Source organism: Pelophylax lessonae (assembly GCF_965119305.1).
Source record: "Pelophylax lessonae genome assembly, chromosome: 3".
NCBI classification, from domain to species: Eukaryota; Metazoa; Chordata; class Amphibia; order Anura; family Ranidae; genus Pelophylax; species Pelophylax lessonae.
The window spans coordinates 63863487-63885823 of record NC_138770.1 but is presented as its reverse complement, the minus strand read 5'-3'; the positions used below and the strand labels follow the sequence as shown (position 1 = coordinate 63885823).

General features: G+C 45.3%; 1 protein-coding gene across 1 annotated transcript; it reads right to left on the bottom strand.

Moving 5' to 3' along the window:
• Positions 1–1336: 1336 nt before the first annotated feature.
• On the bottom strand, positions 1337–21453 carry PBK (PDZ binding kinase; the record flags this gene model as incomplete). Its single annotated transcript, XM_082250067.1, has 7 exons — positions 1337–1585; positions 3798–3971; positions 4410–4539; positions 6668–6837; positions 10339–10481; positions 13515–13611; positions 21372–21453. 7 exons carry the CDS (start codon positions 21451–21453, stop codon positions 1383–1385), a joined length of 999 nt encoding a protein of 332 aa, XP_082106193.1. The 3' UTR covers positions 1337–1382.
• Between the last annotated feature and the right edge of the window lie 884 nt (positions 21454–22337).

Here is a 22337-nt window from a genome sequence, read left to right as displayed (position 1 = left end):
TTTTAAGAGCCGGTTCACATAGGCGCGACCCGACTTGCCGGGGCGACTTGTGAAGTCGCGGTGCACAGCTCGCACCGCGACCTCGGAGTGGCATGCACGGACTTCATATCATTGAAGTCAATGCAGGTCGCCCCAAAGTAGTACAGGACCCTTTTTCTAAGTCGGAGCGACTTGTGTTGCTCCTATTAGAACGGGTCCTGTGCTAATCTATGGCAGGCGACCCACGGCGATTTGTCAGGCGACCAGGTCGCCTGACAAGTCGCCCCATTGTGAACGGGGTCTTACTGTCTGAATGTAGTTAACATTACAGTCAATGTGCCTTTAAAGAGACAAAACTAGAAATCCTCACATTTTACAGCATGTAGGCAGGTGAGAGTTGCAGTATATCCTCCCAACCTGAAGGTGGCACTGTGCCATTTCTTCAGGCTGGTAGAAGTCTACTGAAGACTAAATCATCCTCTACTATGGGCTCCAGGCAGCCATCTTCAAGAGGATGGTAGGCCCAGCCTACAACGCGACTACCTCTAGCTGTTTTTTTTGGCAGGTGCCTATGGTAGGCAGGGGAACACATTCTTAGCTACGCAAAGGCATGAAAAATATCTTCCTTGGTCTAAGCAGGCTACCCATGTCTCATATTTACAAAAAAGCATCCCCATCCCCTCAATCATGGCTCAGACCCAGAAGTATCTAGAAAGCAACAGCCTGGCAGGAACTTAAGACAGCCCATATAAGTAAATAGGCACTTTTGTGTAGGTAACTGCCAAGGGGTTGGTCGAGGTTAAAAAAAAATGGTCTTTAAAAAAAGGAGGAAGGAAACTTCCATTTCAAGTTTTTCCGAAGTGCAAGTTGCTCCTTGTATTATGCTTAGTCTTTACACACAAGCCCTACCTCCAGCATCAACGCACACCCTTTGAAATACCCCGTTGGTTCACTGCCAGTTATTCTAAAATAAAGCTTGGCTGGGCCATGTGCATTATGGGATTTCACAACGATTGGGGGGGGGGGGAATTGAGCAGAAAAGTTTTCAGAAGACTACAGAAGGACAAAAAGGTGGCGCCAGCTTTGGCTAGAGGTACGGTTGTGTGCCTACAGTGCTATATACAACAAGGCCAACAATCCTCCTGTTGGGACTGGCATACAGTACATGTCAGGGACTTGCAGTACATGATGTCAGGGACTTGCTATGTGGGACATACTTATTTTTTTTAACCAGTGAACTGCTGAGTTTACTTCATACGATAGCATTAGCACTTCAGAACAGAGCTCACAAATCACTGTTCTACTGGTCTAGAAAACTTTTACAGCAAAACGTAGCTGCCTTCTCATAGTTAAAAACCATAAAACTATTCCAACAGAAACCTTTAAACGGCATTTTTTAATAATTACTGGACACCTTCCGCTTCCAAGGCCTCCACAATTTGAGCTGCAGAAGGCCGTTCCTTGGGGTTCTCACTGGTGCACATGAAGAACAATTCAACCACCTTCTGGTAGGACTCATCCAGCTCGTCCATGTTAAGTGCCGGTCTCGTGCCCAAAGCTTCGTAATAAGCGTCCTCATCGAAGTCATCTTCTGTGAATGAATCCCCTGTACAGACAATGGGAGATGACCGGTTATTGATTACAGACTGCACAACCTACGCAGGATCAAAGTCTACCACATACCCTTACTTGAGTTAAGAAAAAAAATCCTAACATCTTTCTCCTATGATTCAGCCGCAAAATGCCAGCTCCCCGGGCCAGTACAAACTAGCATTAACCACTTCTAGACCGGAAGGTTTTACCCCCTGATGACCAGGCTTTTTTACGAAACGGTACTGCATTCCTTTAACTGACAGACAACTGTGCGATGATGTACCCAAAATTGTATTTTTATTAAGGTTTGACATGTTGGGTATTTAATGTGTGCAACCTCGTCTTTTTTATTTTACCAAAACAAAATATATCGGGTAATTTGTTGCATTTGTGTGCCCTAAAATTAACTTCTTTTGTACTGAAACCTTAAACCTTTGCGGTAATATCGTGGGAGGGGGGTGTGTGATGTACTCTTCAGGCCTAAAATTGATTTTTAAGGATGTGTTAAAAAAAAAAGCAGCGAAAGGGTTAAAGCATAGGACCTCGAAGCAGAATGGCAATCAGTCCTTGGAACAGAAGATCTGGACAAAGTGGACTTTCTAGCATAAGAAACTAGGCAAATAGAACTAACTTGTTGAAGGATGCTGCCATTAGTCTCAAGACTGATGCAAAAGCAGAGTGTTGAACAGCCAAGAACAGAGGAAAGCGTTTGAGGTTTTTCAGACCTTGCAGGTGAAACCAGGCTTGGAGAAGTGGAGAAATGAAACCATGTTTCCTAATATTCAGAGAAAGGAGAAGACTTTTGAAGTCCCTTCATTAGGTTTCTTCTGTGGAGTTGGATGGGTGCTGTCACCAGTAGCAAACTTGGTGATGCCATCAAGTGCCTAGCCGAAGAGAGACTGTCCATTAAGGCTGAGTTCACACTATTGCAGCTCACTTGCGATGTCTGTGCGATGCGAATTCAGCCATACAGATTGTATGGCTGAATTTGCATCGCATTTGAACCAAAATGGCGCAGAACCCATTCCTACATTTCACAGTTCACACTGCAATGTGCAAACAGATCGGGGGAGGTTATTAACTGTAAAATAAGGACGGTATGTTACATTGAGCTATATTACTAGGTTTGGGGGGGGGGGGGGGGAGAGAGTACATGCACCCTGGACGGGATGGTACTTCCCCCCTTTTTCCTCCACTCCCCCTATGGTTGTGTTGTTCACTCCAGTGGGAGATTATATTATAACATACATACACATTTGCAATTTTCAAGAGACATCTCAGTTTTATATAGATATCGGTTCGGATTGCAAGTGTTTGGCATGGTCTCCTGCATTTATAACACAGGCAGTACATACACACCCCATTCTAGCTGTATATACGTGATAAACTCTATAGTGGTAGGTACAGGGGCTAGGCCCTATGTATAGTATGCACTGGTTTGGCACTCTATATACGGTGCTTAAACAATCTGTCTTGGTGAAGGGCTCCAGTATTATACACATGCCTTTACCATTTGCGCATGACTTATATCGAAATATTGTCTAACTTTTGCTTCCTTACTCCCACACTCGTCTGGGAGGCGTGGAGGCTGGGCATCTGGTCCCTATTGTGATTCCATCTATACCCTTTGATGATGGCTGTCCCAGGTGTAAATTTGGGAATAGTACACTCTCCACATGTAAACAGCATATGGTTTTGTATTTATATTATGCTTATATCCCTTTTAGGGAATCTAGGATCATACTGTTGCAGTGTATCTGCCCCTGAAGAAGCATTTTTTTCAACTGCAAAACATGTTGGGCGCAATTCTGGATACAGCCTGTTGGCACTCCAGACCAACACAGTATTGATGATCAGTCTATGGTGATCTACCACATTTATGTGATTTTATTTAAATGTACTAATAAATTTGTTACTTTTTTTTTTTACACGTTTGAATATATAAACTAATTACGGTACCATTAAAGTCCCCTCAGCTCTCCATTTTCTTACCCTTTTTTTCCTCCTTTCCTTTCTCTATTCCCCCAGTTCTTCTCTTTCTAGGTCTTCCTCTGTTTTGTTTTTCAATTTTCTTTCCCTTTTGTGCTCATTTTCTTTGCTCCTGTTTCTCTTGGCCTAGAGGACTCAGCCTTTTCAGCCCACTGTGCCATCCTTTAGGGTTATTCCTTTATCAATTTTTGATCTCACCGCTCTAAACCATAAAGCTAAAAATGTCAAACCTTCACCTTTGTCATTCTCATCTGGCAGGTTGAGATGCGGTATGGACAGAGCCATCATCTCCCACAAGGTGAGGCCAAATGCATATACATCTGCCTTATCAGTGATGACGCCACCTTCCTCCAAAGTTTCTTTTGGTTTCCAGGACTCTGTGCCAATGTAGTGGGCCTTTGGATCATTCACTGGGAGGAAAGAAAAAAAAAAAAACATAAAAGGGCACAGTTTAGAATAGGTTAATCTAAAATAAAAAAAATAGTGGAAATAAAGGATTTTAAATACAAAACCAAAATCGTTTGCAGTACTGTAGATACATATATACGGGAGTGGGGGGGTCTCAAATTTCTAAACAAAGGGCCAGTTTACTGTCCCTCAGACTTTAGAGGGGGCAGGCTGTGCCCAGTGGGGGTAAACAATGCCCCAGCTTTGTTAGTAGGGGGGGGAGAAATTGTGCCCCATCATTGGTGTCAGTGGGAGGAACTCGGTGCCATGGGTGTATGTGGCAGGAATAATGCCGCAAGGGCCAGCTAAAAGCAAGCAAAGGGCCACATCTGGCCCCTGGATGTGTGAAATACTACAAGGCCACCTTAAGCAATTCCCTAATGCTTTATATTCTCACTCACCGGTCATGTTTTCATCCAGATGCAGAGACACCCCAACATCACAGAGCTTAATCGTCTCAAAGTCACCTTTGACGACAACGTTGGAGGATTTCATATCGCCATGCAGGATCTTCTTCTCATTGTGTAGGTACTAAGAAGAAAGAGACTAAATCAACCCACAGAAATCAATGACCCATACGAATAAAAACTGACAGCCACGCAGACCAATTTGATGCAGTGTGCGGCGTATGGTCTGAGCACTGACAGGTTGACCCCTTCAACCTCTGCAGTAATGCTAGCAGCACTCATACGTCTATTTCCCAAAGACAACCTCTGGATATGATGCTGAGCACGTGCACTCAACTTCTTTGGTCGACCATGGCGAGGCTTGTTCTGAGCAGAACTTCTGTTAAACCGCTGTATGGTCTTGGCCACCGTGCTGCAGCTCAGTTTCTTGGCAATCTTCTTACAACCTAGGCCATCTTTATGTAGAGCAACAATTCTTTTTTTAAGATCCTCAGTTTTTTTGCCATGAGGTGCCATGTTGAACTTCCAGTGACCAGTATGAGAGAGTGAGAGTGATAACACCACTTCAAACCACCCCACATCCGCGCTACAGCCTATATACGGCTGCAGCGCGGACACGCTGCGGGTAAAATCTGTGTCGGCCGTGTCCCTTGGACACGGCCGATCACAGATCGTGGTGAATGGCCAATCACAGATCATCTCTCATCGCCGGCGCTCCTTCCTCACACGGAGCCTGCAGTGTGAGGAAGGAGGGGGAGCCTCACAGCGCCGGGGACACAGGAGAATGTAATCAGGGCACTGATCACCAGTGCCCTGATTACTAAAGGTAAAAACACACACACAGTGCCCCCCAATCAGTGCCCACAATGCTGCTAGTCAGTGCCCATCAGTGCCTGCTCATCTAGGCACTGATGAGCACTGACTGGCAGCACTATGGGCACTGATGGTGCTGCCCATCAGTGCCACCCGTCAGTGTCCAGTGCCATCCGCCAGTGCCCAGCAGTGCCGCCTCTCAGTGCCCAGCAGTGCCGCCTCTCAGTGCCGCCTCATCAGCGCACATCAGTGAAGGAGAAAAATTTATTTTCAAAATTTACTCGCAGAAAATAAGAAAAACTTTTTTTTTTCTTCAAAATTTTTTGTCTTTATTCTTTTTTTTTGTAAAAAATAAAAAACCCAGAGATGATTAAATACCACCAAAAGAAAGCTCTATTTGTGTGAAAAAAATGATAAAAATTTCAAATGGGTACAGTGTAGCATGACCAATTGTCATTCAAAGTGTGACAGCGCTGAAAGCTGAAAATTGGCCTGGATGGGAAGGGTGTTTAAGTGCACAGAAGGCAAGTGGTTAAGGGGAATATATATTCCCCCCCCCTTCCCCTTAATTAACCGCTTGCTGACTGTATAAGACCGCAGCAAGGTGGCTCTGCTGCAAGTAGAGATATATCTCCATCCTCCCCTCCATAAATACTTGCATCATGCTGCTCTCCTCTCACAAACTTGGCTGAGGGCAGTCAAATTCTGCTAGGAGGGAGTGGAGGTTGGGGACAGGGGCAAGCTGTGTATCTATGGATGCACACAGACTGGCTTGGGAGCAAACCGGCACGTGTGCCACCATAAGATGTGGATTCCTATGGTGAAATGGCAGGGTGGAAGAGGAGATTCAGGGGCACTCCTTTCTGCAGAGCAGGTAACAAGAACATCTTTTTTTTTTTTTTTTAAATAAAATAAAACTGCTTTAATTATTGAAGCACCTGCTTTGAAAGTAATTTAGGATTTGACTTTTTACATGAAGTCATTTACCCCCCCCCCCCTTAAAAGCCAAATAAAATGGCTATTATAAAAGCAGTCCCTGCCACCTTATTAAATTCCTGACAACATATGCAATTTCAGCCCTCAGAGCTTCCAAAGCCTCTAGGTCACACTCATAACTCCTAAAAGGGTTAATTTAGTAATGAGACAATTAACCTACCTGCATGTACACTTCGGAGTGTGGGAGAAAAACCACACAAGAACATGCAAACTCCATGCGGAGAGTGTCCTGGCTGGGGACTGAACCAAAGACGCCAGAGTTCATCAATAAGCAACTGTGTTCTTATCAGTTAAACAAGACTAGAGATTTACTAATGACTTCCAGAAATAAAAATAAAAAAGTGATGTAAAGATAGGAGATTGATTTGAAAGATTGTTAGCCTTTTGGTTCAGGAATTGTAAAAAAAAAAAAAAAAATGCAATTCAGCTGATCCCAGATATACCTTCAAGCCTCTGGCCATATGTAGAGCTACTTTCAGAATAACCGCAGCAGGGAATGGGCCCAGTTCATCCTCGTTCCTGGCTTCTATGAGGTCATTCAAAGATTTATCGCCACCGAATTCCATTGCAAGACACAAGCTGCCATCTTTAGATTTGGTAAAGGCTCGATAACCTTAGAGGGGCAAAAAAAAAATTATATTAAGTGTGTCATTTTAAAAAAGGTCATTGGCATATTTATGAGAGAGGGATGAACCAGGGAAGAGGAAATAAAGATTATTCCTCAACTTTTACATTTTCTTCCTGTCCATTTGAGAAAAAAAAAAAAAAAATCATCATCATCATCATCATCATCAGGACCCCATTGGGCTGCATAATACTCATTCCAGGACAGTGAAACTAAATCCAAGTGGCTTCACTATCCATAAACTAGTAAGTGGCTGTAGACTAGTAGTTTCCCCTCAGATGCATCTCACCTAGGTATGGCATTTACACCATGACAATTTACTAAGGACATGGCCAACTATCTAGTTTGTCAGTCTCCATTGTCTTGGGACAACAACAGAGAAACAAAGAAAACTCCGAAGAGAAGTTGAAAAGTTTTAATGGTTTGCACATGCAATAAAAGTAGAATTTTCACCATTGCTTTTTTTTTTAACCTACGTCAAAAACACCCTTTTCTCATCCTTACTTCCCTGGCTACTGAGACTACCACTGATACCTGGTACTAGTTCCAGAGAAGGGCCTGCCATGGCATTGCATTATGGCACTCTGCACTTATCCACTTTCCCTTCCTCTTTTTTTAAGTGCGTTTTTGTCACTTGCCCTGTGCGCACTCGCACATCCCGATTAGTAAGATGTAGGTCCTCAGACCTGAGGGGGGAGCCATCTGGTCCGGTCCCCCCCCCCCCCCCAGTACTTGGGGCTGGTCTATTTTGGGAGACCTCCCAGAGAACGGGGGGTCTGCCTGGTTTCGACCAGGTGAGCTATTGATACCCCAGTCCGTGAGCCTTGTACCCCAGGGGATCAGGGCAAGGATCCTGCCGAGGACCAGGTGTATACCCTGTGCACTTTGTGTGCTCACTTTTCATTGTACCTTTGACTGTTTAACACCACGGGACCAAAAAAAAAAAAAAAAAAAAAAAAAAACGCACACCTCAGACAGTCTGCGTCACCCTCATCCATCTTTATGCAGACTTCCTTTCAAAAATATATATATATATATTTTTAATCATTTACAGGCTATTCATTTTTATAACAAAACATGTTTTAGCAGCAATATTTACCTTCAATCCAGAGATTTCCCCTGAAATAATAAATTGGATCCCGACGACATTAAAGTCGGGATTCCACCAGAGAGTGACATCAGCCAACAATGGACTTTAGTCCACTGTTGGTTGAATATGGGTCACAGGAGTGCAGAACTAAGTGCAATTCTGAGACCCACAGGAGACGTAGGGCCCAAAACAGCTTTAGCCCTGCTTCTTTAAAGGTGATCTTAGGGTTCCCCTTATCAAGTGCCCGCCTCAGTCCTACCACCTTCTGTTAACTGGCATTGCAAAAAACAAAACCATCACAAGACACTCTACTGAAGTGCCCCTTTTACTCACCCACAACAATGGTCCTGTGACGCTCCAGTCCCAGGTCTTCTGTCCTATTTACATGGACACCTCATACTAGCATTCTAGTGGTGGGGTCCAATCAGTACAGTATCCAGAAGAGGAGTCTGCAGCAGTGACATCAGCATGAGGGAGTTTTTAAAAAACGTAAAAGCAAAAATGCAGGATGCACAGAGCTTGACAAAGGGGCAGGGCTCCTGAAACATGTTGATGCTTGATCATCCCCTCTGGCGCTTTCCCTGTTGTTGCAATACAAAGTGCATGCTGGATGCCCGTAGACACTGCCAGCTTCCATCTGTGTGACAGGTCCAGTTCTCATAACACAGGCTTACTGACTGAAGCATGTATTCCATCGCTGGTTACATGCACGTGGTTCTTCCCTTTGCACATCATGCCAATAACCGTGTTACTCCATGCAAGTGTGCTATGTGATTTTATAGAATAAAGTGGTACTTTTAATGACCCGGGCACCCTGCCTCTGCTTTTTTTCATGCTAATGGATTGGGTCGATCCCGGAACAATCTAGGAGCTGTAGAATCACTCTGCCCTGGGTTTTTACCTGCATTATGGATCCTTCTGTGTTTTTTTTTTGCCAAGAGTTTTGTGCAATTAGCACTGTACATTAGGTGTGGGCGTTGAATTTGCACACATCTACTGTTGCTGTGTACCTCAGTGTGAGGGGACCTTCAAGACCGGCTGGTATGAGCACATCCACATCACGGGATTAACAGTTCCCTAAATCTAGGACTGGCCTGGGTGGTAGACTTTATTTAAATATTAAAGTAATACTCGCTTTGCGATGCAAGAGGGCAGAATAGAATGTTTTACCTGGAGACAGGCTTTAAACAGCAGATGGAGATGTCCCAGCCAACTGGTGCAAAAGTTTTATATGGGGAAAATTCCCTTTAAAAAGGTCTAAGGGCTAAACAACAAAGTAGATGAAGCAGGGCAAATCTACACCTGACTGGAGAAAGCTAATCTAGTAAACCTGCTGTGATGGTGTTTACCGTCACTGGAATTTAAGGACAGATGGGTGATGGAATTGCTTCATATTTGTCAGCAAGGTCATTTGTTCCCATTTGCCATGAGGTCTCTGGCCAGGAAGTACCACTCCCAATATGGTCATTCCAGGAAGTTCAATGACTGTCTAACAATGTTGCTTTTGTCTGAGGTGGCTTTCCATTCACCTATTGTCGGGTGTGCTAATGAACTCACCTGCTGTCTGCTAAGGGATGTATTGACACTCAGAGTAATGTGTATTGAGGGCTCGTTAGGGAACCATTGTTCTGTGTCTGGCTATTGTGTACATTGATTGCCCCCTGGGGCTTCTGTCTCATTACACAACAGTCCTTCTGGTCAAGCTATCCAAGCTGGACCAATCCCTGCTGACTCATTTTCAAGTCCTCATTTGCATGGCTAAAGAGGACCTGAAGGGGAACTGCAATTGACCAATAGGAGGGCAGTTGTTGGGGGCAGGATGTTTCAAATTCTGTATAAAAGTGTGCTGTGTACTTCCAATAAATTGTCTTCCTGTTTGAACTTGCATACAGCCTGCTTGGTGTGTGTTCTAATGGATTCCGGACGGCACATAGCTGTAGTTCGGATCCCGGATCCTTGGTTGACCGAACCATCAGACGTTGCGATCTGCAAGCTGACTCACTAGAAGCAGAGGAGTGTCGGGAGAGCGGAAGCGAGCAAGGGTCTCGTCACACCTGCCATAACCACTTGCTGACCGCCATATAGCAGTTTTACTGTTACACAGCGGCAGCTGTGAGCAAGATGAGAAAAATAGACACATAATCCTGCACTTCCGAGTAGGGGGCCCGAATGCGCTCCGACGGTGGCTCGCTCCTGCTGTGATTACACACAGCGCGACCTGATCAGCAGGTACTGTGGACTCCATGCCTGCCAGCACCTGCCGGTCAGCCACAGAGACAATCTTCCCGAGGTCAAATGAATAAAGTCATATGGGCCTGTGTTTTCTCTCTGGAGTTATACAATTTATAGAAAATCTTTTAGGCACATCCTTATGGGGAGGGGGAAAAAAAAATACTTACCAACAATGTTGGGGTGCTGCAAATGCTTTAGGATCTTGGCCTCCACGTTCAACCTCTCCTCATAAAGGTTCTTGCTGGATTTGTCACACTGCTTACTGATCTTCTTAACAGCCCACGGGGACTGAGACAAACCCTTTGGAGACCTAAACAATGAAACCGGATTAGATACACAAACGGGCAAGCAAAAATCTTAAAATTTGCTTTTATTTTTTAAACAAATCTTACAGCTGGAACATGTGACATGTTCCCGAAGGTGAACTTATCCTTTAACCCTTTTCACTGCCAAGCAGGTTTTGCGCCACAAGTTTAATAATTTTAGGCGTGAAGATTACATAAAACCCCCTAAACATTTTCTGAAAGCAGACACCCCTAGAGGGGAAAAAAAAAAAAAAAAAGACATCCAGGGTCTTAAACGCAGCATGTTTCTCCTGTGCGCGTAAAGCCCCGTAACACACGTACCGATCGTCGGCCGAATGATCGGCCGTCTTTTTCCAGGGCTGTCGTGTCTGTTGAAAACTGCAAAAGACTGCACACGATTTGTCGGCCAACAACAGCCGACTGCAGAAGTGATGTCATGTGATGGTTAACTTTCCTTGTCTTTTTTCTTTTCTGAGCATGCCCAGTCTTGCAAATCTGCTGTCTGTCGGCCGAAATCTGTACTGACTGGCGAACAATCGGCCGTTCTGGTGTTGGCCAACAAAAATTTTAATGCCTGCACGACAGATTCTGTTCGGCTGTCGGAAGAATCATACTAACAAGCCTACAATTGGCCGATCGGTCGTTGGCCGAATATTTACGGCCGACAATCGGTACGTGTGTACGAGGCTTAGTGCACATCGCACTGCATTACATTCTGTCTCTGCCTTGGTCAGGGAAACTCAACAGGGACGCGGAAATTATGTCACTTCCGGGTCAACAAGAAGGGGAGTGTCTGCTCTCCTCCATCCCCCCCACCCCCTCTAACTGGCAGCACCCTCTATGCCGGGCCCCCAGATAGGCTTTATCCATAATCCATAATGCAGGGAAAAAAAAAAAAAAAAAAAACCTTTTGCCTACAGTTCTACTTTAAGTAATCTTCAGACCTAAATAGATTATAACAGTACAAACAAACAAAAGGCCACCGGCCATTATAGCAAGGAGCACATGAAAGGATAACACATGCAAAATCGAACAAAAATCCCCAGCTTCTGAGCCTTTAACCAGTTCCCAACCACCCCACATGCATTAACAGCAGCAGGGCGGCCGCTCTGCGCAGAATCAGGTACCTGCACTTCTGGGTCTGGGGTTCGCACGCGGGTCCGGCAGACTAGGTCCATCAGGAACGGCCGATCGTTCAGGAGACAAGCAGAACAGCGGCCTGCCTATGTAAACAAGGCAGACTGCTGTTCTGTTAGAGGGGAATGTACTGATCCGGTGCATATGCATATTTTTACCACTGATCACTGGTCCCCAAAAACTGTCAGCTAGGTTTCTGATTTGTCCGTCGCAATAGCACAGTCCCACTATTAGTTGGCGATTGCCACCATTACTAGTAAAAATCTGTTCGTAGACGATATAAAACGTTTGCGCACACCAATCAGTAAACGCTTGTTAGGATTTTTTTTTTTTTTTTTTTCTTTTAACCAAAAATATGTAGCAGAATACACATTGGCCTAAATTGATGAAGAAATTCGATTTTTTTTTTTAAATGATATTGGATGAGTTTTATAGAATATATAGCTTAACTGAACAAGCTGAAGTTAGAAGCTGATTGGCTACTATCAGGGTGGTGACTGATGATTGCAAACTGGTGTCACTCTCTATGCTGGTGTGCAAGGGAGTGGACGAGAAAGTTCATACTGTGGAGGACACAGGAGTCTGGTGCTGGGAGGGTAAAGTACTGCTCAGCTGCGTGAATTTTGCAGCTCCTCATTGTGGCTCAGACCACAAAGCTGGCTGGAGTGGGAGCCAGCCGTGGTCAGTAAGGAGGATGCAGAGACAGGGGGTCTCCAAGAGCAGAGATGCTTGGAGTAGACAAGGAATCTGCTTTCACCGAGGGAGTTGAGGACAATTCTACAGGCACAGAGGCCTGCATGGAGGGAGCATGTGTTGAGCTAAAGCCATTCTTGGATTGGCCGAGTTCCTTCTGCGGGGGATGAGGTAGAGGAAGAGATGGGATACCGCCGTTGTTTGCATAGACCTCTGCTCGTATAAAGGCCTTGTGAGGTAGAGGTTGCGCTCTGGATGCTGCTAGCTTGGAAGGCAGACTCCGGGCTATGACCACTGACTGCAGAGCTGGACGACTCACTTGCCGGGCTGGTATACAAGGTGTTCGGTGATTGGCTCACTGTAGCGTTTGTGGTTGGAGAAGATTCATATTCCTGTAATACCGGCTCCGACCCAAACTGCAAAGCACCAAACTGCAGATTCAGCCCAGAAATGGGCATCTCCACTGCCAACACCGGAATCTTAGACGTGAGCGAAGCCTTCATCTTCTGGTGGGAAGGCTGGGGACTTGGCTACTTTGCACAACTGCACCAGATTTTGCACTGTCTAGTTTTAGTAAATCAACCCCCCCCCCGACACTTTTTGGGACCAGTGACACAAATACAGTAGTGATCAGTGCTTAAAAAATGCCTCGTCACTGTACTGACACTAACAGGAAGGGGTTAACATCAGGGACAAATGTGTTTCCTGGGAGTGCTTGCTAACTGTGTGGGAGGTGCTCTGACTAGGAGGGAGAGACAGATCCATGCTCTTGCTTTGCTTAGCTATAACACAAGATCTCCATCTTCCCCCTATCCCATAACAGCAATTTTCCTAGGCAGGCTTTTGTCCCGAAAAATCGTCGGGTGCCAGGGAACATCGGGTGTGTCCAATCACAGTAGGAGCAGGTCGCCGGTGGCGTACATCAGACCCAAAACAAAGAACATCGCAGTGTGATTTTAACTGTGTGACTAGGTGGTGGCTCACTTTAAAACTGGGGCCTGACTGTCTCAAGCTCCACCAATTGCTAACCCTGTTCTACTCACAGTGCCCTGAAATCAATGTCCCTGTTACAGTTGACAGGTCATTGCTAAGATGCAGAACTTGCCTGTCCTAGATTTGCTCACTAGTAGCATGTCTTACTTTGTTATCCATTTTGGAACATCCCCCCCCCCCCACCTTTAAAATACCATGATCAACGTTGGTCTCACCTTTTCATCAGGTAAACACTGACCCCGGTTCCATAACCAAACTTTTGCATGAATGGTGAAGCTGGGATGGCAAACGTCGGTGACGGAGTAGACACATCTGTGACAAAGAAAGAAGATTCAATTGATCAGCTTGGAGGAGGTGTATGAGTGAAGTGTATATGAAGGTTCCTCCCGGTGAAATTGGGAGAGCGAATATTACGAGTAATGCCTTGTACACACGCAACGATTATCGGCCGACCGATCGTCCAAGTTGTGTTTTGTTGGTTGGAATGTGCCTAGACTGCACACGAATTTTCTCGCCCAACAAAAATCTACTTCAGAAGTGATGTCATGTGTTGGTTTATTTTCTTTGCGTTTTTTCTTCTCTGAGCATGCCCAGTCTTGCTCATCAGATTTTTGTCTGCCGAAATCTGTACTGACTGACGGAAAATCGGCCGTTGTGTTGACGGCCAACAAAAATTTTATAGCCTGCACACCAGATTTTATTCGGCAGAAAAGTCGGAGTCGTTTGTCGAAAGAAACATACTAACAAGCCGACAATTGGCCGATCGGACGTTGGCCGAAAATTCCCGGCCAATAATCGATGCCTGTGTACGAGGCATAAGACTGTTTACTACAAGCTGAGGATCACATAAATCAGACCAAAAGAAGCTAGCCAATGAGGTGTGAGCTCAGTTGGATTAGGTAACCATACAAAAAACACACAAAGGGCGCACCGACCCAGTGCATTACCCGGAGACCAATCCATTTATTGTATTAGAAGCATAACAAGTATTCTACTCACAAAAATTGCAATTGTAAAAAGCGCATCACAACTCCCAGCATAGTTCCATCCAAATAGCATTAATGTGTACAACAGAAATTGGAAGACCCCGTGGGCTGATGCGTTTCGAGGATTTCCTCTTCCTCAGAGCGCTGCGGGCTGAAGTGTTTCGAGGATTGGCTCTGAGGAAGAGGAAATCCTCGAAACACATCAGCCCACGGGGGTCTTCGATTTTTGTTGTACACATGGATGCTTTTTGGATGGAACATTGCTGGGAGTTGCGATTCGTTTTTACAACTGCAATTTTTGTGAGTAGAATACCTACCGGTACTATGCTCTTAATATAATGATTTGTCTCAGGATAATGCACTAGGTCGGTGCGCCCTTTGTGTGTTTTTTTTTATGGGTTAGTGTTGTAGACTTCCAAGTCTTTGAGGGCAGCAAGAAGTTGGTTATCCGTTTTCAAGTTCATTGTAGACATTAATAAACCCATCTGGAAGAGGCCATTTTCCTGGCCGCAGGAGGCATTGTTTTTGTGTGGATTAGGGTCAGACTTAAATACCCATCTATACCGGCCAGTCTGAAGCATCCCTACCGCCAATAAACTGCCCGTACCACCTCACAGCAATACACAGAGCTCCTATTGCACTCCCCCATAAAATAGGGTCCGCAGGGACCCACCAGGCAGAAACCGCACAAAACAAGAGCGAAGGAGAACATGGAAGTTGATTGGTCAACTGAACTTGTCCTATAACACCGAGGACGTTTCCCATCCTATCCAAGCTGCTGCTTCACCTCCAATGGGCTTGGAGGAGGAATGTTATCACATTACAGAACAAGTCCAGGTGTGTGTGAGGAACTACTGCTTGATACACCATGACCTGGGGAAATGTGAACCTCCACAGACAACAAGCTGGAGCGTGAAGTACCGGTGTGAATGAAGCCCAACTGTTAACACGAGCAGTCTTCCAGCTCCTAAGTATCCGTAAGAGCCATCAAGCTGATTTCACATACTGGGGGGTTGATTTACTAAAACTGGAGCAGATTTGCATAGTAACCAATCAGCTTCTAACTTCAGCTTGTTCAATTAAAGCAGGGATCCTCAAACTACGGCCCTCCAGCTGTTACGGAACTACACGTCCCACAAGGCATTGTAAATCTCTTGACATTCAGACATGATGGGAATTGTAGTTCCTGAACAACTGGAGGGCCACAGTTTGAATACCCCTGAATTCAAGGGAAACTAAACCCAGGACTCTGCATTCACTATATCTCATCTCCCACAGTACACATAAATGCAATTATTTTTAGTAAATATCAACTGCAAAATACCTTTTCTCAGCAGTATATAGCAGTCTTGTGACTTCTATCAGTTCCTGGTAAAGCTTGTAGGAGTTTTCATACTGCGCTGAGCTGCCCTATCAGGATGCAGGACCCCTGACCCTCTGTCTGGACAGTGCTATTGGCCCTGTGCTGATCACATGCACTCTACCAAGGTGGGGGGGCGGACACAGCTCTCTAGCAATACACACCAAACTGAGCGTGTGCAGCCTGACTCCCTAGGCTATGTACTATCCAGACATGTTCTGGAGTCAGTGGAAGAAGAGGAGGATCTGTGCATACAGGATCAAACCGCCTTTGTACACAATGGAGGATTAACCCCTTAGATTTCACAGTGAGTACAAGGCCCCTTTCACACAGGCTTTCCAATCAGATTGTCAGTTTTTCAGGCAGACCGGATTGGATGCTCCATGCAGCGGCGGATGTCAGCGGTGACATCTCCTGCTATCCGATCCTGTCCGTGAAATCCGGATAGATGGAAACCCTATATTTCATCCGTCTGGAGGATCGGATGACAACGGACAGGTGGTCCGTTCTCTTCCGATCTCCCCATAGAGGAGAGCGGGGATCTGACAGCTCTGTCTCTGTACACAAAGCGGAGGCAGAGCTGTCATCCGCCTGCTCGGTGGATCGATCCCCCCGCTGAGCAGAATGGACCCTGGACGCACCGCCTGTGTAAAAAGGAGCCAAACAAGCATGCTTTACTGCATCTACAGACTGATTTTTCCGGTTGTGGGTTTAGTAACACTAAGCTTTGGCAATAAACCCTGGAGGCTGATTGGTTTCTATGCACAGCTGCACCAGATTTTGCTCGGTAACCCCTGCTTTACTGCCTATCACCGCATCTCACACAGAAAACTATTGCTTTCCGAGTGTCCCATTCACACCTCAAAGCAGCCTGGATGCTACAACATGCAGACATTCTGCATTTTATTTCTGCATGCTGCACAGAGGTGCATAGCGCTGTACTGCACATCAGCACTGATGTACAGTAACATGAATGTGGTGTACTTAAGTACATTTCAAATAACATTCAGAGAAAATACTGCACCACCCCCTGCTGCAGTCAGGACAGACAGCTGCCAGAGAGGAAAGCGCAGTCGTTTACCTCTCCAGCAGAAGCCCATTTTGTGTGAATAAGCCCTTAACCCACAGGCTTAGAAAGGGGCAGATTAACCACTTAGAGCATAACTCCACTTTCCCTCTGGGTAATCTCTGTACATTGCAAGGAAGGATTTTAACAAAACTTAGTTGCAGATTCCTAACTTTTGTTATTGTGAAGAAATCACTGTTTGATCCTCTGTGCTGAGTGGGTCTAATGGGAGTGATTTCATAATGATCAGCTGTAGCAGCTGCAGGGCTCCAATGAGGAAAGCTGCTGGGCCTGCATCCCTTTAGACGTGTTCCTATTGGGAGTATCTCACCAAAAATGAGATTTTTGTTGCAGGGGATGCCAGAAATCTGACTTCTATCTTAGGCAGACTTCTGGGAAAATTGGTGAGCCAATCACACAAGCAGGAAATGATGTTTCTGGGGTGTGGTCAGTATACATTCTGTCATGGCCTCCAGGCGGCCATATTGCATTGCATTTCCAGAAGATTACAACAGCTGCAGTTTGAAAAGGAAAGGTAATTTTTAATAATATTTAACTACAATATGATTTGTGTCACAATTGTATACGCTAGATTGTTTTTTTATTTGCTGATTCCCCCCCCCCACAAAAGTGGAGTTACCCTTTAAGGACAAGGCCCATTTCTGGCACTTGTTGTTTAAACCCCAAACATTATATATGTATTATTTATAACAAAAACTCTGGAGAATAAAATGGCGGTTGTTGCAATATTTTTTGTAAAGCGGTATTTGCGCAGCAGTCTTTCAAACAATTTTTTTTGGGGAAAAAAATAAATTTCACTGCATTTTAACCACTTAAGCCCCGGAGGATTTGGCTGCTAAAAAAGACCAGGGGGTATTTTGCGATTCGGCACTGCGTGATTTTAACGGACAATTGCGCGGTCGTGCGATGCTGTATCTAAACGAATTTGGCGTCCTTTTTTTCCCACAAACAGAGCTTTCTTTTGGTGGTATTTGATCACCTGTGCGATTTTTTGATCATGCGCTATAAACAAAAAAAGAGCGACAATTTTGCAAAAATAACAATATTTTTCACATTTTTTTATATGAAATTCACCCCCCAAAAAAATGTAAAAATCAAAATTTTTTAACATTTTCGGCCAATTTGTTTTATGCTACCTATGTTTGGAGAAAAAAAAAAAAAAAAATAAAAAAATCGCAAAAAGCGTATTTTGATTGGTTTGCGCAAAAGTTATCGTGTTTACTAACAAAGGGAAAGATTTTTGTCATTTTTGTTTTTTTTTTTAAATGCGTAATGGCGGCGATCTGCGATTTTTTTTTCGGTACTGCGACATTGCGGCGGACAGATCGGACCCTTGACTGACATTTTTGACACTTTTGGGGTTACCAGTGACATTTCTACAGTAATCAGTGCTATACATATGCACTGTTACTGTAAAAATACACTGGCAGTGAAGGGGTTAACTTTTTTGAAAGGGCGGGGCTATGTGTGTCCCTAGGGGCGTGCTTTCTACTGTGATTGGCTGTGGCTACTAGTGTATGAACAGTGATCAACGGTTCTACATATTAGAACCGTATGATCATCTGTCATACACAGGGGAGAATGACAGGCAGCTTGTTTACACAAGCTGCCTGCCTTTCTCCCTCTCCCCCGCCGATCGCCGAGTGACTGGCAGACATCGGGTCCGCCGGTCACACGCGGGGGCGTGCGCTCGCTCCCTAAACCCTCACAGGCTAGCGACGTAGACCTACGTCACTTTGCCTGTGAGGGGCTGACTGCCGACGTAGATCGGCGTTAGGCAGTCGGCAAGTGGTTAAAAAAACTAAACGATAAAAAGTTAGCCCCATTTATGTATATTGTGAAAGGTCGTCACGCTGAGTAAATAGATTCCCAACATGTTACGGTTTAAGATTTCGCACACTTGTGGAATGGCGACAAACTACGGTACGCAAAAATCTCCGTAGGTGACGCTTTAAAACATTAACGGTTACCAATTTAGAGTTACCAAGGAGGTCTTTCTAGAATTATTGCTCTCACTCTGGCGATTGCGGCAATACCTCACATGTGGTTGAAACACTGTTTTCTTTGTGGACACGACTAAATATATAATTTTTACTTTTTGCTGTACAAAATTCTCAAAAAAAAAAAAAGGGAAAAAAATAAAAAATGTTTTATTTTTTTTCTCATCACTTTAGGCCAATTTGTATTCTGCCACATATCTTTGATAAAAAAAGTGTATTTTGATTGGTTGGCACAAAACTTATCGCGTCTACAAACTAGGGGAAAGATTAGTCATTTTTATTTTTACTAGTAATGGCAGCGATCTGCGAGTTTTAGTGGAACTGCGACATTGCAGCGGACAGAACGGTCCCCTGACATTTAACTCTTTTTGGGGGGACCAGTGACATTACTACAGTAATCAGTGCTAAAAATATGCACTGTTACTGTAATATTGACACTGGCAGGGAAGGGGTTAACCTAGGGGCGATCAAAGGGTTAAATGTGAGCCTAGGGGGTGTTTCTAATTGGGGGGATGGGCTTGTGTGTTTACATCAGCAGACCGCCGTTCTCTCGCCACAGGCAATTGCGGTCGTGGCCCCGTACATCAGCTTCCCCGCTGGCGAATGGGGGCGGGCGCCGTATATAGGCAGCGGCTGGTCGGCAAGTGGTTAAAATCAGCACCGTTAGCAGCCAAGTAAACTGAAAAAAAAAAAAAAAAAGTGTATTTTTGCCCAAAAAAAAAAATTACGTTTCTAATACCGCTGCACAAATACGGTGTGACAAAAGTATTGCAACGATCTCCATTTTATTCTCTAGGATCTCTGCTTAACAAAAAAAAAAAAAAATGATATTATATACAACACACACACACATATATATATATATATACATACATACATACATACATATATACATACACACACACACACACACACACATATAATATTATATACACACAGTTCCCAGATTACAAACAAGATAGGGTATGTAGGTTTGTTCTTAACCACTTGCCGACCGCTCACTGGAGCTCTACTGCGGCACAGTGGCTCGTTCCCGTCCAGCGACGTACACCTACGTCGTTGGACTCCTCCCCTTGTGGGCGGCGCATATGTATAGCACTGATTACTGCAGTAATGTCACTGGTACCCCCAAAAGTGTCAAAAATGTCAGTCAAGGGTCCGATCTGTCCGCCGCAATGTCGCAGTACCGCAAAAAAAAAAAAAAAAAAACCACCAAAAATGACAAAAATCTTTCCCTTAGTTAGTAAACGCAATAACTTTTGCGCAAACCAATCAAAATACGCTTAGTGTGATTTTTTTTACCAAACATAGGTAGCAGAAAACAAATTGGCCAAAAATTTAAAACATTTTTGATTTTTACATTTTTTGGGGGGGGGAATTTCATATAAAATATATTGTTATTTTTTTCAAAATTTACGCTATTTTTTTTATAGCGCAAAGGGTAAAAATCGCACAGGTGATCAAATACCACCAAAAGAAAGCTCTGTTTGTGGGAAAAAAAAGGACATAAATTTAGTTTGGGTATGGCGTCGCACAATTGCGCAATTGTCAGTTAAAGCGGAGTTCCAGCCATTTCACTCACCTGTCCAACGGTCCAGGGATGCGGCTGCCCGAAGCCTCGATCCTCTCCCTCGGCGCCGGCATCACTGCTGTGGGCACCCGGATGTGACAGTTTGCGGCTTCACAGCCGGGTACGCACTGCGCATGCGCGAGTCGCGCTGCGTGTCTTGATTGGCCGGCAATCTTCTGGGACCTCCGACATGTCCCAGAAATTGCAGGGAGGGAGGGGGGAGAGGAGAACTTCCGTTCAGGGCGCCGCGGCGCTCCGAGTGGAAGTGGGAGCGGGTACATGTCAAAACTAGGTACCCTAGGTACCCGCTCCCCCCCCCCCCCCCCCAAAAAAAATAACATGCCAAATGTGGCATGTCAGGGGGTTAGAATACCAAAAGCGGAAGTTCCGTTTTTGGGCGGCAAGGCTTCACAGCCGGGTTCCCTTACTGGCAATGGCGGCGGCAGCATCCCACAAGCGCCCCAGGGCAGGCAAGCGCCCACATCCCTGAGCCCCAGAGAAGGGCTAGTGTCCTATAAAAGTCAGCAGCTACAGTATATGTACAGTATGTGTAGCTGCTGACTTAATTTTTTGGAGGGAAGGGTTAACACCCCTGTAATGTTCGTTTTGCTGTCTGTGCCCCTGTTCAGAAGATTTCCCCTCACTTCCTGTCCCCGTGACAACCGGATTTTGAAAATTTTGGGTTGTTGTGGAAACAAGGATTGGTGATAAAGCTTCAGTGGAGACACATTTCTCCCATGAGAACTCTTACAGGAGAGAATTTCCCTTCCTGGGGGGGGAGATTTCTCCTCACTTCCTGTTGTCTCCCTCCCATTTGTAACCCAGGGACTGCATGCATGAGATAAATAAATATATATTCGTTTGGGGAGTAATTTTCTAGCAAAAAATCCTGATTTTATACAACAAATGAGAGAAATAGGCCTGGTGTTAATGGTCCCTGCCCTGTACTCTTCTCTGGGCCCCGCCCCCATGGTGACAGGTTCTCTTTACAGTAATATTGCCTCTTTGCCCCTCCCCTCTCTGTGTACACACCAGCCCCGCACTACAAGTCCCAGCAGCCCCCTCTCACCAGAAGATTTCCTCCGGCTGGCCTTTAAAGGGCTCTGGAATGCCTCGGCCGCCGTGGCCCCGTCACCGCTGCGCCCCGACATCCCCGGTGTTACCAATCGCCTTTAGTCTTCACTTCTTCTCCCGCCTTTCCTTTCAAACCCACTGCGGCGTGCGCGCTTCCGACGTAGCGTACGCGCTTCCGACGTAGCGTACGCGCTCCCGACGTAACGCCCGCGCGCCCGCTCTAGTCTGCGTACACACGACGTGGAGGGGAGGAGCCAAAGTCACAGGCGCTGAACCCGTCCCAGCTTTCTACTGTGAGTAGAGCGCGCTGCCGTCACGTGATCGCCAGCCTTGACCGTTTATGGTGACGTCACAGTTTTCCCTGAGGGCATAAAAGTTCAATTTAGGATTTATCCTTCTTCCCCCGGATTTTAATTAATATTGGTAAAGATTCAGCGCATTAGAGTGTTGCAAACCAACCCAGGGATGTCCAACGTCCCAAAAATGGTCGCCATGGAATTGGATGCACTACACTTGACTGTTTATGGTGACGTCACAGTTTTTCCCTGAGGGCATAAAAGTGTAATTTAGGATTTATCCATCTTCACCGGATTTTAATTAATATTGGTAAAGATTCAGCGCATTAGAGTGTTGTAAACCAACCCAGAAATGTCCAACGTCCCAAAAATGGTCGCCATGGAATTGGATGCACTTCAGGCCCATTTGGAAGGGCAGAGGAAGCGGGCCGATCAATTGAATTTAACCCTCACAAATCAGGGGAAATTGATTGATGCGTTAAAAAAAGAAAACCGCCAGCTCATTGAAAAAATCAACGCCCTAACACCAAAAATAAGGGCGGAGGGAACTGCTCCCGCCCGAGACATTAAAAAAGTAAAAGAAGCCGCCGAGCTTCACGATTCCGCCATCCGGCGGCAATCAGAACGCATTGCCGAGCTGGACCGTCAAATCAGAGAACTAGAGG